At 52.5% G+C, this 16,809-nt stretch overlaps 2 protein-coding genes across 8 annotated transcripts in view; one reads left to right on the top strand and one right to left on the bottom strand.

The window, feature by feature from the left end:
- LETM1 (leucine zipper and EF-hand containing transmembrane protein 1) overlaps positions 1-12,534 on the bottom strand; it is a 43,626-nt gene extending 31,092 nt beyond the window's left edge. For all 7 annotated transcript variants that reach the window (XR_013417667.1, XR_013417668.1, XM_015137855.3 and 4 more), the window contains exons 1-2: positions 12,241-12,534; positions 5,049-5,109 (exon numbers count right to left, since the gene is read on the bottom strand). Coding sequence is in view for 3 of the 7 variants with exons in the window: in XM_015137855.3 (XP_014993341.2) it covers positions 5,049-5,109; positions 12,241-12,322 (143 nt within the window). In the remaining 4 variants the exon portion in view is untranslated. The remainder of the gene's footprint in view (positions 1-5,048; positions 5,110-12,240) is intronic.
- LOC144341044 (uncharacterized) lies at positions 12,395-15,471 on the top strand. The gene is made up of 3 exons (XM_078002756.1): positions 12,395-12,503; positions 12,594-14,769; positions 14,863-15,471. Exons 1-2 carry the CDS (start codon positions 12,395-12,397, stop codon positions 13,571-13,573), a joined length of 1,089 nt encoding a protein of 362 aa, XP_077858882.1. The 3' UTR covers positions 13,574-14,769; positions 14,863-15,471.
- Positions 15,472-16,809: the final 1,338 nt, after the last annotated feature.

Below are 16,809 nucleotides of genomic sequence, written 5' to 3' on the forward strand. Positions count from 1 at the left end.
CAGTGGCTCACATCTGTAATCCCAGTGCTTTGGGAGGCCAACGTGGGTGGATCACTTGAGGCCAGGAATTCAAGACCAGCCTGGCCAACATAGTGAAACCTTGTCTCTACTAAAACTACAAAAATTAGCAGGGTGTGGTGGCACACACATGTAATCCCAGTTACTTGGAGGGCTGAGGCATGAGAACTGCTTGAAGCTGGGAGGTGGAGGCAGCAGGGAGGCAGAGGCTACAGTGAGCCAAGACCGTGCCACCACACTCCAGCCTAGGTAACAGAGTGAGATTGTCTTAAAAAAAAAAAAAAAAGCTCTATCAGCTGAGCACCATGGCTCACACCTGTAATCCCAGCACTACACGAGGCCAAGGAAGGAGGGCTGCTCAATTCCAGGAGTTCGACCCTAGCCTGGGCAACATAGTGAGACCTTGTCTCTACAGAGGTTAAAAAAAAAAAAAAAGGCCAGGCGTGGTGGCTCACGCCTGTAATCCTAGCACTTTGGGAGGCTGTGGCGGGTGGATCACAAGGTCAGGAGTTTGAGACCAGCCTGGCCAATATGGTGAAACCCTGTCTCTACTAAAAATACAAAAATTAGCCGGGCGTGGTAGTGCATGCCTATCATCTCAGCTACTTGGGAGGCCAAGGCAGGAGAATCACTTGAACCTGGGAGGTGGAGGTTGCAGTGAGCCAAGACTGTGCCATTACACCCCAGCCTAGGCGATAGAGTGAGACTCCGTCCCCGGCCGCCCCAAAAAAATGATCCACCTACTCACCCTCAGAGATCTGGGCCATTTCAACTGAGGATTACCTGCATCTGTAAAATAACTGTTTAAAAAAACTAATGTAGGCCGGGCGCGGTGGCTCAAGCCTGTAATCCCAGCACTTTGGGAGGCCGAGACGGGCGGATCACGAGGTCAGGAGATCGAGACCATCCTGGCTAACACGGTGAAACCCCGTCTCTACTAAAAAATACAAAAAACTAGGCCGGGCGTGGTGGCTCAAGCCTGTAATCCCAGCACTTTGGGAGGCCGAGACGGGCGGATCACGAGGTCAGGAGATCGAGACCATCCTGGCTAACACGGTGAAACCCTGTCTCTACTAAAAAATACAAAAAACCAGCCGGGCGAGGTGGCGGGCGCCTATAGTCCCAGCTACTCGGGAGGCTGAGGCAGGAGAATGGCGTGAACCTGGGAGGCGGAGCTTGCAGTGAGCTGAGATCCGGCCACTGCACTCTAGCCTGGGTGACAGAGCAAGACTCCGTCTCAAAAAAAAAAAAAAAAAAACAAAAAATACAAAAAACTAGCCGGGCGAGGTGGCGAGCGCCTGTAGTCCCAGCTATTCGGGAGGCTGAGGCAGGAGAATGGTCTAAACCCGGGAGGCGGAGCTTGCAGTGAGCTGAGATCCGGCCACTGCACCCCAGCCTGGGCGACAGAGCAAGACTCTGTCTCCAAAAAAAAAAAAAAAAAAAAAAAAAAAAACAAACAAAAAAAAACTAATGTAAATGGTTACGATTTATAGCTACTTGTCTGGTGACTCCAGGTGTGTATACTGTGTGACCAAAATAAAAAGTAAAAGTTTTTGGCTGCTGAAACATTACCACCATCCACAATTCTTTTTTTTTTTTTTTTGAGACACAGTTTTGTTCTGTCACCCAGGCTGGAGTATAGTGGCACAATCTGGGCTCACCGCAAGCTCTACCTTCCAGGTTCACAAAGTTTTCCTGCCTCAGCCACCGAGTAGCTGGGATTACAGGCATGTGCCACTACACCCAGCTAATTTTTGTATTTTTAGTAGAGATGAAGTTTCACCATGTTGGCCAGACTGGTCTCAAACTCCTAACCTCAAGTGATCTGCCTGCCTCAGCCTCCCAAAGTGCTGAGATTACAGGCATGAGCCACTGCACCTGGCCTCATCCATAATTATTATACATATATTTTTGAGACAGACTCTCCCTCAGTTGCCCAGCCTGGAGTGCAGTGGTGTGATCCTGGCTCACTGCAACCTCCACCTCTTGGGTTCAAGTGATTCTCCTGCCTCAGCCTCCCAAGTACCTGGGATTACAGGCGTGCAGCATCACACCCCGTTATTTTTGTATTTTTAGTAGAGACAGGGTTTCACCATGTTGGCCAGGCTGGTCTTGAACTTCTGGCCTCAAGCGATCTGCCCACCTCAACTTCCCAAAGTGCTGAGATTAGAGACGTGAGCTACTGTGCCTGGCCTCATCCTTAATTCTTGATAAGTAAACAAGTCCATCAAAACAGCTGTACAGTCCTCATTGTTTAAATTTTCAAGTAGACGTTCAAAACTGGGAACTTTAAAAAAAGTTACGTGACTAAAGTACAGCTTTTATGTTTTGTTGTTGTTGTTGAGGCGAGTCTCGCTCTGTAGCCCAGGCTGGAGTGCAGTGGCGCCATCTTGGCTCACTGCAAGCTCCGCCTCCCGGGTCCCACTTCAAGCAATTCTCCTGCCTCAGCCTCCCAAGTAGCTGGGATTACAGGAACATTCCACCATGCCCAGCTGATTTTTAAATTATTATTAGAGATGGGGTTTCACCATGTTGGCCAGGCTGGTCTTGAACTCTGACCTTGTGATCTGCCCACCTCAGTCTCCGAAAGTGTTGGGATTACAGGTGTGAGCCACCGTGCCCGGCCAGCTTTTGTTTTAGTATGAAATTTAAATGCTAAAAAGTTGCTGGACAAATTCAACATCCATTCCTAATAAAAAGAGTAACAGACAGAACAGGCCGGGCGCGGTGGCTCAAGCCTGTAATCCCAGCACTTTGGGAGGCCGAGACGGGCGGATCACGAGGTCAGGAGATCGAGACCATCCTGGCGAACACGGTGAAGCCCCGTCTCTACTAAAAATACAAAAAACTAGACGGGCGCGGTGGCGGGCGCCTGTAGTCCCAGCTACTCGGGAGGCTGAGGCAGGAGAATGGCATGAACCCGGGAGGCGGAGCTTGCAGTGAGCTGAGATCCGGCCACTGCACTCCAGCCTGGGCGACAGAGCGAGACTCCGTCTCAAAAAAAAAAAAAAAAAAAAAAAAACAGACAGAACAAAGATTACTTAAACCCAAAAGCTAACACCATATGTCACAAACACTACATTCTGTATTTCCTGCTATTGTGATACTGCATGACTGACTACAGCTGCTCTGACACAGATCTGGCTACTGAGCTAAGAACTGAAACCACCCCAGAAGCAGAAGCCCTGGGAAAGAAAAGGCAGATGATTACTGTGTACTAAGATCACAGCCATAAACTAAACCTGGGCTGCTACAAGAGCTGAACAAATAACAGGAAAGGGGTCAGATACAAGAAAATTGTACAACTTAGCAACTTACGGGACAGCAATAATCACTTAGAAAAGACAATGAAAAGAAATAGAAAATAATAAACATCTGGAAATTATCTAAAATGCAATGCATGTGACCTATACAAAGAAAATAGGCCGGGTGCAGTGGCTCATGCCTGTAATCCCAGCACTTTGGCAGGCCAAAGTCAGGAGGATTGCTTAAGTCCAGGAGTTTGAGACCAGCCTGGACAACACAGTGAGATCCTGTCTACAAAAAATACCGAGAAGAAAAAAATTTAGCAATGCGTGGTGGTACGTGCCTGAAGTCCCAGCTACTCAGGAGGCTAAGGTGGGAGAATGGCTTGAGCCTGAGAGATCAAAGCTGCAGTGAGCCATGATTGCACCACTGCACTCTAGCCTGGGCAATGAACAGAATGAGACCCTGTCTCAAAAAAAAAAAAAAAAAAAAAAAGTAATATTCCTTCCCAACTGCTTTGATGGGTTTAATGACACTTCAGTTACGATCCTAAAAAGACTGCTTTAGAAGTGAAATGGTTCAGCTCATCTAGAAGGACAGACAAACACTCAAAGGAAAGTCCAGAGAGATGAGGTTTGGGGGAACTGGTCCCCAGGGAGGAACACCTGCTGGAGAACTCACTAAAGAAAATAACGGGAGCAGCTAGGCGTGGTGGCTCATGCCTGTAATCCTAGCACTTTGGGAGGTTGAGGTAGTTGGATCACCTGAGGTCAGGAGTTCAAGAAGAGCCTGGCCGATGTGGTGAAAATTCTATATTTTCGTACTAAAAATGCAAAAATTAGCTGGGTGTGGTGGCGGTGCCTCTAATCCCAGCTACTAGAGGCTGAGGCAGGAGAATCACTTGAACCCAGGAGGCAGAGGTTGCAGTGAGCTGAGATCACGCCACTGCACTCCAGCCTGGCGACAGAGCGAGACTGTCTCAAAAAAAAAAAAAAAAAAAAGAAAATGCAACCGCAAGCAAAAAGACATAAGAAAACCAAATTTTTTTCTCATAATAAAATTACGCTATTTGTGGACCTTAAAGTTGCAGTTTCTGCCGGGCATGGTGGCTCACAGCTATAATCTCAGCACTTTGGGAGGCTAAGGCGGGCGGATCACGGGAGGTCAAGAGTTCAAGACCAGCCTGGCCAATGTGGTGAAACCCTGTCTCTAATAAAAATACAAAAATTAGCCAGGTGCAGTGGAGCATGCCTGTAATCACAGCTACTTGGGAGACTGAGGCAGGAGAATCACTTGAACCTGGGAGGCAGAGGTTGCAGTCAGTAAGCATGTGCCACTGCACGCCAGCCTGGGTGACAGAGCAAGACTGTCTCAAAAAAAAAAAGTTGCAGTTTCAAAGAACCAACAGACATTAAATGAGACTTGCTGTACACCAAAATACTGACACTGGACACTTTGAAGGTTCAGTGGCCAGTGCCCACTCCAACTGGGAGTCCAAAAATTAAATTCCATTTAATTCCTGTTAGGGGACAGGAAGGCTTCTGTCCCCAGCCCTCCAAGTGCAACTGGGCACTGAGGTTAGGAATGCTTCTATACTTCCTAAAGATTAACTGAGGCATGTGACAATCATTTTCAAAATGGAAAAATAAAGGTTTAAAAGAAACAAAGAACAGGAAAGTAGGATACACTGTTTCCCTCAAAAGTCAAGAGTCACTGGTGACTCTCCACCATTTTCAAACCCTGTTTTCAAATAGACAGGTGCAGAGTGATACTGATTTACTCACAGGCAGCTCCTCAACCCCAGGGTGTTGGCACAGCTGAGATGAGCAGGATCCCCCGGACTACCTATAACAGGAACAGGGGAAAATAAATAAGTAGTAAGTCAGGGATTCATACTGATACCTTTTTTTGTTGTTGGTTTTTGGAGTTTCGCTCCTGCGTCCAGGCTAGAGTGCCAATGGCGTGATCTTGGCTTACTGCAATCTCCGCCTCTTGGGTTTAATCGATTCTCCTGCCTCAGCCTCCTGAGTAGCTGGAATTACAGGTGCCCACCACCATGCCCAGCTAATTTCTGTGTGTGTGTGTGTTTTTTTTGTTTTTTGTTTTTTTTAGTAGAGATGGAGTTTTACCACGTTGGCCAAGCTGGTCTCAAACTGCTGACCTCAGGTGATCTGCCTGCCTTGGCCTCCCAAAGTGCTGGGATTGCAGGCATGAGCCACCGTGCCCAGCCTTTTGTTCATTTTTATTTATTTATTTGACTTTGCCCAGGCTGGAATGCAGTGGTACAATCACGGCTCACTGCTGCCTTGAACTCCTGGGCTCAAGGGATCCTTTTGCCTCAGCCTCCCAAGCAGCTGGGACTACAGGCATGTACCATCATGCCCGGCTAATTTTTGTAAAGACGGGGTTTCATTTTGTTACCTATTTGCCTAGGCTGGTCTCCAACTTTTGGCATCAAGCGACCCTCTTGCATTGGTCTCCCAAAGTGTTGGGATTACAGGCATGAGCCACCACGCCCAGCCTGATATCTTCTAAGTCTGAAAGAAGGCGGGGTGCCGTGGCTCACGTCTATAATCCCAGCACTTTGGGAGGCAAAGGCGGGTGGATCACCTGAGGCCAGGAGTTCAAGACCAGCTTGACCTACGGTGAAACCTCGTCCCTACTAAAAATACAAAATTAGCCGGGCATGGTGGCGCATGCTTGTAATCCCAGCTACTTGGGAGGCTGAGTCAGGAGAATCGCTTGAACCCGGGAGGCAAAGGTTGCAGTGGGCTGGATTGTACCACTGCACTCCAGCCTGGGTAACAAGAGTGAAACTCCGTCTCAAAAAGAAAAAAAAAAGGTCTGAAAGAGTACAGATCTCTTTTGTAGAAACCTGTGTGTGGGCCGGGCACGGTGGCTCAAGCCTGTAATCCCAGCACTTTGGGAGGCCCAGACGGGCGGATCACGAGGTCAGGAGATCGAGACCATCCTGGCTAACACAGTGAAACCCCGTCTCTAACGAAAATACAAGAAAATTAGCCGGGCGAGGTGGTGGGCGCCTGTAGTCCCAGCTACTCGGGAGGCTGAAGCAGGAGAATGGCGTGAATCCGGGGGGCGGAGCTTGCAGTGAGCCGAGATCGCGCCACTGCACGCCAGCCTGGGGCACAGAGCAAGACTCCGTCTCAAAAAAAAAAAAAAAAAAAAAAAAAAGAAACCTGTGTGTGTAAGTTTCTGGAACCCAGTTCTGAGTGTTGGAAGGTTTCAGAACATTGCTAAGTGAAGGGTCTGCCCCAGTTAGGAAAACAGTATCTCAAAGTAGTCCTAAAGAAAGATGGGGAGCCTCAAGTAGACCCTGGCTCCAGACACCCCAAGAGGGAAGCCAAGCAGGCCAGCCCTAGGGAGGGAGCACTCCTACCAGTTGGCACCATCCCCACTCACTTCAGCTGGCTCTGGGAGAAACGTGATCTCTATGCAGACAGCCCTACAGAGCAAGCAATGACCCCAAGGGGCAAGAGCTGTAAGAATTACTACAACCACAGGCCGGGCGCAGTGGCTCATGCCTGTAATCCCAGCGCTTTGGGAGGCCGAGGCGGGTGGATCACCTGAGGTCGGGAGTTCAAGACCAGCCTGGCCTACATGGTGAAACTCCATCTCCACAAAAAAAAAAAAAAAAAAAAAAATTAGCCAGGCATGATGGCAGGTGCATGTAATGCCAGCTACTCGGGAGGCTGAGGCAGGATAATCACCCGAACCCGGGAGGCAGAGGTTGCAGTGAGCTGAGATCACGCCATTGCACTCAAAAAAAAAAAAAAAAAAAAAAAGAATTACTAGAACCACAAACACCAAGAGTAAGCCATTTCTTGTATAAACAACAAGTGATAAGCGTACAGCACATTTCTAGGATTTCAACATGTTTTTGATGTTTTCCCTAACTTGCTGTAGTTCCTACAAGCATAAAGTCGGAGTTAATTCATACTACCGACACTCAGAGCCCACTGTGGTCAAACTTCATGCTGGGAACAAGACAGGAATAGGAGCAGCAGGGCCAGAGGCACCAGCCCATGGAGGTGTCAGGCCAGGCTGTGCAGAGGCTAGGTGGTGCCAGAGCCAGCAGGTGGCACCTTGAGATGCCCAGTGGCCTTGAACCTCTAGGCAGTGGGGTTGCAATGAGTCCTCAGCCAGGGAGCAGAAAGTGCAGGTTTAAGATGGGGGAGCTCACTCCAGCCAGCCACGAGAGCCAGCATGAGAGGAGGGACAAGATGGGGAGGGCAGGCACTGATCCTGCTCCCAGCGGACCCACTTGTCACTTCACCTCATTTAACAGGAGGCAACCCTCATGCTTCTGTGGGGAAGGAAATTCCTAGCACGTGCCACATTTAGGGCTTGTAACAGTCTGGTCTGTAAATTGGGAGCTGGGTTAAGGGAAAAATGTTAGCTATGTTCTCATACACATCAAGTTACATTTTAAGTTAAAATTTAAAAGCACAGTGCAAGTGAACACACCAAGACCCTTCTCACTCCAGCTGAGACCAGCTTTGGTCCCTCACCTTTCTCCACACGAAGGGGGCCCAGCACATTCTCTACTATCCTCCCCACACCATGGCACCTTCGGCCCCTCCACCCCTGCCCTGGCCAGCTCCTGCGCCTTAAGGGCTCAGCCCAGCAAGCAGGAAGGCTGGCAGGTCCCCAGAGCTCCCTGATCTGCCCCCCGCAGTGATCCTACCTTCTCTCTAACACTTGCTGTCCCACGGGCTCCCTTACTAGGCTCTCCCTAAAACCTGTTCTGATGGCTTCTGTTCCCAGCTCTCCAAGGAACCCCAAGTCAAGGCCATCCAGGGCGATGGGGATCACTGCTCCATGTCCCTCATGAGCACAGACGTCATCTGTGGCCAGGCCCTGCTGGGAGCCCTTCTGTTCTTTTTTCCAACATCAATGAATTCTCCAACTGGGAGTCCAACAATTTAATTCCATACTGACACTACCCGGAGTTAGCCTACAGGGTAAGGGCTCAGTCGACAAGACTGCCCCCACTCCATATGCCCAGGCTACCCACATTTCAGCTGACTACAAATTTGAGGGTTCCCATGACTGCCTTGGTTTTGATAATTCACAAGAATGACTCAGATGCCAGCAACGGGCTCTACTTACTATCACAGTTTATTATAAAAGGTGCCTAGGAACAACCAGATAGAGAGGCCAAGACGCCAAGGCCAGAGAGGTCCTGAGCACAGGATCCTTTGTCCTGTGGAGCAGGGTGAACACCAATGGGAAGCCTCACCAGCCTCCTCACCCGGAAGTTCTCATCAAGGCTTCATGATTGATTACAGTATTAGCCTACTGGCCATGGGGACTGAACTAAATCTCCAAACCCTCTCCCTTCCTGGAAGGGGCAGGAAGTTCCCACCCTCTAATCACATCACAGCCAGCGCCTCAATCTATCTAAGGGCTTGCCTAGAGTCACCTCATTAGCATAAACTCAGGTGCTGTGATAATGAATAATAGAAGACACTCCCAATCTCACGCCTGTAATCCTAGCACTCTGGGAGGCCAAGGTGGGTGGACTGCTGTTGAGCTCAGGAGTTAAGCCTGGGCAACACAGAAAGACCCTGTCTCTACAAAAAATAAAAAAAATCAGCTGGCAGGAGGATCGCTTAGAGGCTGCAGTGAGCCATGATCAAGCTTCTGCACTCCAGCCTGGGTGACAGAGCAAGACCCTGTCAAAAATACAAATAAACAAAAAAAGACACTCCCATCATTCAGGAAACTTCCAGGGTTTTCAGCCCTCAGTGCTGGTGCCAGGATCGGGTCAAAGAACAAATATATTTCTTATCATAACACACCTTTCTTCACCTGGCTTCCAGGAGACAATGATCCCCTTGCCACTGCTGGGAGATCCTCCCTACCTGACCTCCACCTCTTCCCCAGGCAATCTCTTCCCTGACTTGAATACACACCCCCCACAGGTCTGATGAGCACCGCACAGTCCACACCTCCAAGAACTCTCAACTCACCCCCTGCCTTGTGCTCCTCCCCAGTTTCAACAAATGGCACTGTTGTCCCCAGGCAGCTCAGGCCAGAGGTCACCTCTCCTACACAGCCCTCAGGGTCAACCCTGCTTCTACTCATAAAGCGATTTCCTCCCAAAGAGGACAATATGGAGAGGCAGGAGAAGAGTAACTGGGCAGTGAAAACCTGACCAACACCACTTCAGCCTACCAATCAAGGTCAACATCAACAGTGACAAATCATTTGGATAGCATGAAGCCTAGATATGATGTGATGAGGATGCTTCACCTCTGTGGTCTTCCTCCAGAAAAACCATCTTTCCCAGCTTGATTATGAGGAAACATCAAAAAATACCAGTAGAGCAGCAAGCACCCTACACTCCACCTGAGCACTACTCCTCAAAGATGTCAAGGTCACTGCAGACAAGGAAAGCCTGAGAAGTAATCAAGGTGGGTAGTGCAGATGGGTCCTGGGACAGAAGAAAGACCTTAGAGTGAAGAATAGGAGAGTAAAGAAAATCTGAACTTTGGGAGGCCGAGACGCGCAGATCACCAGGTCAGGAGATCGAGACCATCCTGGCTAACACGGTGAAACCCTGTCTCTACTAAAAAAATACAAAAAACAAGCCGGGCGAGGTGGCAGGCGCCTGTAGTCCCAGCTACCTGGGAGGCTGAGGCAGGAGAATGGCGTAAACCTGGGAGGCAGAGCTTGCAGTGAGCTGAGATCCGGCCACTGCGCTCCAGCCTGGGCGACAGAGCGAGACTCCGTCTCAAGAAAAAAAAAAAAAAAAAGAAAATCTGAATACATTATGGACTTTAGTGAACAGTAACAGATCAAGGTCAGTTCATTAACTGTGACAACGAACCCTACTCATGTAAGATATTAGTAGCAGGGGCCTGCAGCACTCCACTTGATGTATCACTCATAGGGGTTCAAGGACCTCCTCCACAGTCCAGCCCTGGGTTGTGCTGGCTCTGAAATCCCTATTGTTCCTACAGTAGACCTGCCAGTGTCCCTGTCACAAAGTGCAGTAGTAACTACGGAAGACATTTGTTTTCCTGAAATGACAGAATCACACATAAAAAGTTAATTATTGGCCGGGCGCGGTGGCTCAAGCCTGTAATCCCAGCACTTTGGGAGGCCGAGATGGGCGGATCACGAGGTCAGGAGATCGAGACCATCCTGGCTAACATGGTGAAACCCCGTCTCTACTAAAAAATACAAAAAAAAAAAAAACTAGCCGGGCGAGGTGGCGGGCGCCTGTAGTCCCAGCTACTCCGGAGGCTGAGGCAGGAGAATGGCGTGAACCCGGGAGGCGGAGCTTGCAGTGAGCTGAGATCCGGCCACTGCACTCCAGCCTGGGCAGCAGAGCGAGACTCCATCTCAAAAAAAAAAAAAAAAAAAAGTTAATTATTATTATTTACCAAAAACCTGCTACATAAGCATGAAGTGGCAAAAGTACTTTTATCACCATCAAGAGGTCCAGAGAGAGCTCTAACATCTAACACAGCAACTGGAAAGACCAAATGCTGAGCTCCACCTTCAGACTGTGCAGTTTCACCACCCAACATCCTCCCACCACTCCAAAAGTTTTAGTGGCTAACCAGCCATTATTGTTAAAAATTACAAGAATTGGGGGCCAGGCGAGGTGGCTCACACCTGTAATCCCAGCACTTTGGGAGGCTGAGGTGGGTGGATCACCTGAGGTCAGGAGTTCGAGACCAGCCTGGCCAACACCAGGAAAACCGTCTCTACTAAAAATACAAAAATTAGCCAGTCGTGGTGGTGGGTGCCTGTAATTCCAGCAACTCAGGAGGCTGAGGCAGGAGAATCACTTGAACCCAGGAGGTGGGGGTTGCTGTAAGCCAAGATCACACCACTGCACTTTAGCCTGAGCAACAGATCGAGACACTGTCTCCAAAAACAAAAAAAAAAAACAAAAAAAAAACACAAGAATTGGGAGGATACATTCAGGGCAACTTCAATCTCTCTCTCTGGGGGTGGGGAACAGAGACAAGAATTGAAGCTGGGTGTCTGGGCATGGTGGCTCCTGTAATCCCAGCACTTCGGGAGGCCAAAGCAGGAGGATCACTTGAGCCTTGGAGTTCAAGACCAGGCTGGGCAACATATCGAGACCTGTCTCTACAAAAAAATTACCAAAAAAAAAAAAAAAATTAGCTGGGTGTTGTGTGGCACAATTAACAACTTGGGAAGCTGAGGCAGAAGGACAGCTTGAGCCCAGGAGTTGGAGGTGCAATTCGCACCACTACACTAATTACTTTGAGTCCCCCTTAGCAAGTTTTATGTTTATTCCAATTTTACAAATAAGGACATAAACTCAGATAAGCTGGTTAATGATAGAGAAGGAGGATGTGGGCACACCCTGGAAGAGCATTCACTCCAGGCAGCACCTTAGGTTAGGGTGGCTAAGGCCACGCACCCTGAGGACCCTCAGGGCTCCGGAGTCCGCGTGTCCCCGGGTGCAGGTCGTGGCCTAATCACACCACAGGGGTCTGTGGGTGCTGGCATCACCTCATGGGTGACGGACCAGGAAGGCTCCCGCGGCCCAGCAGGTCCTGCTCGCCGGTGTCTGCCCGGCCCATCCAGTCTCGTCTCCGGGACCCCAAACGTGACTTAAGGGCACGGCCGACCTCGTGCGTGGACCACACGTTCCACGGAGCTTACTCGCGCAGGACGCGCCAGGGCTGCCCAGCCCTTCAGAACTTTCCCAAGCCTGTCTCGGAGGCAATGACCCGCGGGGACCCGGGCGCTTAAGGTCACAGCACCAGGCAGAGGCCCAGCGGCTCCGCCCGGCGCTGGCGGTCCAGCCTGCGACGAGATTCGGGGCCCCCACCGGCCCACAGGGGCTCCGGAGGCCGGGACCGCCGGGACCCCGCATCACGCGACAACCAGCCCGAACCCGAGGGTCGTCCGCGCTCCCGACCCACCAGCCCGGAGCCGGCCCCGCCCTGGGCGCCGGCCGCTTACCCCGCGGGGCGGTGACCCGAGACGGCGGAGGGAGGCGGGCGGGTGTCCGGCCGCGGCAGCTCCTCAGTAAGATGGACGCCATGTGCCCGGGCGCGGCGGCCGCTCAGGCCTCCCGAGCTGCCTCCTTCTCCTTCTCCGCGGCTGCCGCGTCTCTATGCCGTCCCGGCGGCGCCTCAGGCCCGGCCCGTGCGGACGGCTGACGGCGGCGGCTGGCCTCGGACTGGCGGCGCTCAGCTCAAGGACCCGGCACCGGCGGCGGCCTTGTCCCAGCACAGACGTCCAGAGGCGCAGGGCGGGGCGGCCAGGCCGCAGCTCCCATTGGGCCCCTCAGCGCCCGCCGCCGGCCAGGTGAGGGGCGGACCGCACCACCGCGGACTACCGGTTCCGGCGTGCACCGGGACGGCCTGCACTCTGGGGCGCGGACTACCGATCCCGGCGTGCACCGGGGCGGCGGACTACCCTGAGGCGCGGACTACCGCTCCCGGCGTGCACCGGCACCGGAGCAGTGGGCTTCCGGGGCTCGCTGTATCCTGGTTCCCGTCGTACCGTGGACGCCACCGTTTGCAGCGTGGCGGCGCAGGAGCTGAGGGAGTCGGCCGCGCTTGCGCGGGTATTGTCTTTTCGTCTCCGGGCGGCGGCAACACCGGGTGTGTCCGGAACTTTTCTGGGACTAAGTCCTGCACCCACGAGTAGAAAACGGCTGAGAGCTTGGGGCTCCAAGGGCAAGTCAGGGGACGCTGGGGATGGAGAGGCGCCCTTGTCGCCCTCGGCCGCGGTCCCTCGCCGGTCTCCCCTGCTCTGTGGCTCTACTTTCGGAGGTTTGCACTCCGGCGCGCGCAGCCCTGAGTGCCTTTTCCCTGCGTACCAGGCGGCCCTCCCCAGATACGGCGCTGCTCGGCGTCGGGGGTCCCCGGCCACCACTAGGGGGACGGGAGCGCAGGGTCCTGCCCCGAAGGACAGGGCCATGCCGGCCCCTGGAGGCGAGGGCACTAGGCTGGGCGGCGGCGCAGCCAGTACACCACCGCCAACCCCGGCACACCGCGTCCTCCCGTCTGAGCGGGAGGGATGGACGTGGGTCCTGCGTGGGCGCGGGGGGACCCCTCGTTTCGCTCTGGCCCAAGCAGCCCCTGGGGTCCCGGGCGCCGCAAGGGCGCCAGGTTTCCTAACCTGGGCCAAACCCCGTCCGCTCCACCTCCCAGTCCAAGAAGGAACAGCCGAAGGCCAGGACACCAAGGACCTGGCTCGGAGTCTCCAGAATTCCCGCCAGAGCTGGGCTGGGCTCGCGGACCGCTCATGCGCTGTCTCCCAAGAGCCTCCCCGCAGCCCATTTTAACAGCCAACCTGACTAGTCCAGGGAAGAGAGACCGTGCAGCCTCCTAGCAGACCGTGACCTCTGAGCCCCACCTTCCCCTTCCTTCCCTAAGATGAGGATCCCTGAGTTGGGGCAGAGAAAGCAGACAGTGAGAAATATGGGGACCTGCGGCGCTGGGGGCCCAGCTGGTCGAGATCTCCAGCTAGGAGATCCCCAGCACGGCATTTGCCCTGCCCTCTGTCTTGTTCAGGGATGTAACCTGCCTCCTGCTTCTCCGCGGCACCTCAGGACACTGCCTGGGGAGGGTTTTGTAGTGCACACTCAGCATCTCTGTTCCCTGGAGCACATGGGGTGTGAAACGCCAGATGCCAGCCAGCTCCCCAGTCTTGAGAGGCTGGTTGAATGGCACATCTCCCTAGGAGGCTCCCTCCCCAGGGTCCCCTCCGCCCCTGCTGTCCGTGCAGTCGGTCCTCACCTATCAGGAAAACTTGGGTTTAGCCTGCTTGCCTGGGTGGTTTTCCCAAACAGGAACTGCCAGGTACTGGGCCTGGATGCGCTTGGATTCCCCATCTCAGGTGGGAGAAGGGGACATTGTTTAGTGCAGGGCACTCTGAAGCCGTTTGTAAGTCCCTGTGTCCACACTGGTCAGTGGGCACCGCAGACATCAAATGCAGACTGAGTTTAAGCACAACTAGGCCTGAACCTAGGCCTGTGCTGCCAACAGACGTGAAGGGGCCCCGTTTCCACACATCCCTCAGGAGACAAAAGGGGGATACAGAAGGATAGTCCTTGTCTCCCCACCCAGGGTCAGGCCTGAGCTGGAGTGGACAGTTGGTCAGGCTCAGAAAGAACTGGACTTTTTATGGCTCAGCTGTAGGACACTGTCCTAGTCCTGGTCGGGACATTGGTCCTGAGCACCAGATGACCCTGCCCGATGCTAGCTAGGGAGGGAGACCCCAGGGAGGGGAGAAACAGGGCTCCTCCTGTTGATGCCGTGGGGTCCCAGGTGTCCTGACAAGGCCAAGCAGGAGGTGGTGACTGCCCCATCTGTGCTAGTGTCTGTTTACAGGACTTTGAAGGACACTGGACGAGGGGGGAAGCCCTCCCCGCAGCCTCCACCCTGCCCAAAGTGCCAGGTGTGAGGAAATGTGGAACACGCCCTTGCCTGCAGTTGGGATGAACCACCATCCCTGGACCAGGACAAGGAAAGCCTGGCAGCGGAGAGAACCACCATCCCTGGACCAGGACAAGGAAAGCCTGGCAGCGGAGAGAACCACCATCCCTGGACCAGGACAAGGAAAGCCTGGCAGTGGAGAGAACCACCATCCCTGGACCAGGACAAGGAAAGCCTGGCAGTGGAGAGACAGTAGCAGGACTCACACAGGCAGGTGCTGTCTGCCATGCTTGTGCAGCCCAGGCAGGGTGGGATCTTAGATAAATTAATTTTCAACAATTAAAATAGCCGTGGTCAGGCGCAGTGACTCACACCTGTAATCCCAGCACTTTGGGAGGCCGAGGCAGGCTGATCACGTGATCAGGAGATCGCGCCCATCCTGGCCAACATGGTGAAACCCTGTCTCTACTAAACATACAAAAATTAGCTGGGGATTATTAGGGTGCATCCCTGTAATCCCAGCTACTCGGGAGGCTGAGGCAGGAGAATTGCTTTAACCAGGGAGTCGGAGGTTACAGTGAGCCGAGATTGCGTCACTGCACTTCGGCCTGGTGACAGAGTGAGATTCTGTCTCAAAAAAAAAAAAAACTAGGTCAAAAGAAATAAGTAGAAATCTGGCATCCAGCCAGCTGACTGTGTACTCTTAAGGCTGGAATGAGGCCTTCCAGTCCCACATCTCCATATGCAGCAGAACAAGGTCACAGAACCATGGTGCAGGGTTTAATAGCAAGCACTGTTTTCAGCCTTTCTCTCTCGCTGTCTCTTTTTTTTTTGGTTTGGGAAACTTCCTTTTCCTTCTCCCTATGTACCTCACAAATCACGCATAACCTTCCATAGTCACTCATGTGTATACAAGTGACAGAGTAGAGAAACAGGGCAGGAAGTCCAGGTAGCACACAGCCGCATTAGGGAGGTTACGGATGTAGTTAGGGAGGGGGTTAGGGACCCAGTCAGGGAGGGGGTTAGGGATCCAGTTAAGGAGGGGGTTAGGGACTAGTCAGGGAGGTTAGGGAACTAGTTGGGATTGGGACCTAGTTGGGTTTAGGGATCTAGTTAGGGAGGAAGTTAGGGATCTAGTCAGGGAGGTTAGGGAACCAGTTAGTGAACTAGAGAAAGAAGGGCTGTGTGCTGTACTTGACCCATGCTCTGGTGCAAAGCAGCCAGAGTTGCATTTGCCCAGATTGGGAGTTTGCTGGGAAGTATGATGAAAGAAGAGAGTCAAGGATGTTTGCAAGAGACTATGAGGCTTGTCCCAGGAATGTAAACTGAGGAGAGGGAAAGGGAAGAACAGGAGGGGGCAGTGGGAGGCAGCAGAAGATAGCAGGATCACTGGCCTGCGGGCTGAGAGGGGTTTGGAGCCAGGTACCAGAGCAAGTAAGCTGACGAGAGTGGGATGCTCCACACACCAAGGGTGCTTGCACTTACTGGTGATGGCAGGGGCAAGGGTGACAGCACGGGAGAAAAACCTTGGATACCAGGTCACCTTCCTGCAGCTGGGAGAAACTTTCGCCAGGTGCATGCAGCAGAAGCGGAGGTCAGCCTCCAGCCTCCAGCCTCCTCTCACCCCACTGAGGAACCACCTGCACATCAAAGTGGTGACTTTGGGCCAAGCACGGTGGCTCACACCTGTAATCCCAGCACTTTGGGAGGCTGAGGTGGGCTGATCACGAGATCAGGAGATTGAGACCATCCTGGCCAACATGGTGAAACCCCGTCTCTACTAAAAATACAAAAAAATAGCTGGGCGGGGTGGTGCGTGCCTGTAATCCCAGCTGCTTGGGAGGCTGAGGCAGGAGAATTGCTTGAACCTGGGAGATGGAGGTTGCAGTGAGATTGTGCCAGTACACTCCAGTGTACACGTACGGTATACTACGTTACACTTTTTGAGACATAGCTACACTCCATCTCAAAAAAAAAAAAAAAAAAAAAGTGGTGGCTTTGGGTTGGGACATGGGAGGGCTGTGCATTTGTATATATATATATATTTTTGAAACAGGGCCTTACTATGTTGCCCAGTCTGGGGTGCAGTGGTATGATCACGGTTCACCACAGTCTTGACCTCTGGGCTCAAGCAATCTTCCTG

The sequence above is a fragment of the Macaca mulatta genome, chromosome 5, assembly GCF_049350105.2.
Source record: "Macaca mulatta isolate MMU2019108-1 chromosome 5, T2T-MMU8v2.0, whole genome shotgun sequence".
In the NCBI taxonomy this organism is placed as follows: domain Eukaryota; kingdom Metazoa; phylum Chordata; class Mammalia; order Primates; family Cercopithecidae; genus Macaca; species Macaca mulatta.

Bases quoted from the DNA above. Each gene is read 5' to 3' on its own strand.
- LOC144341044 (XM_078002756.1), top strand. From the start codon at position 12,395: ATGCCGTCCCGGCGGCGCCTCAGGCCCGGCCCGTGCGGACGGCTGACG. The intron at 12,504-12,593 runs GTCCCAGCACAG...CGGCCAGGTGAG, and splicing joins CCGGCACCGGCGGCGGCCTT to GGGCGGACCGCACCACCGCG.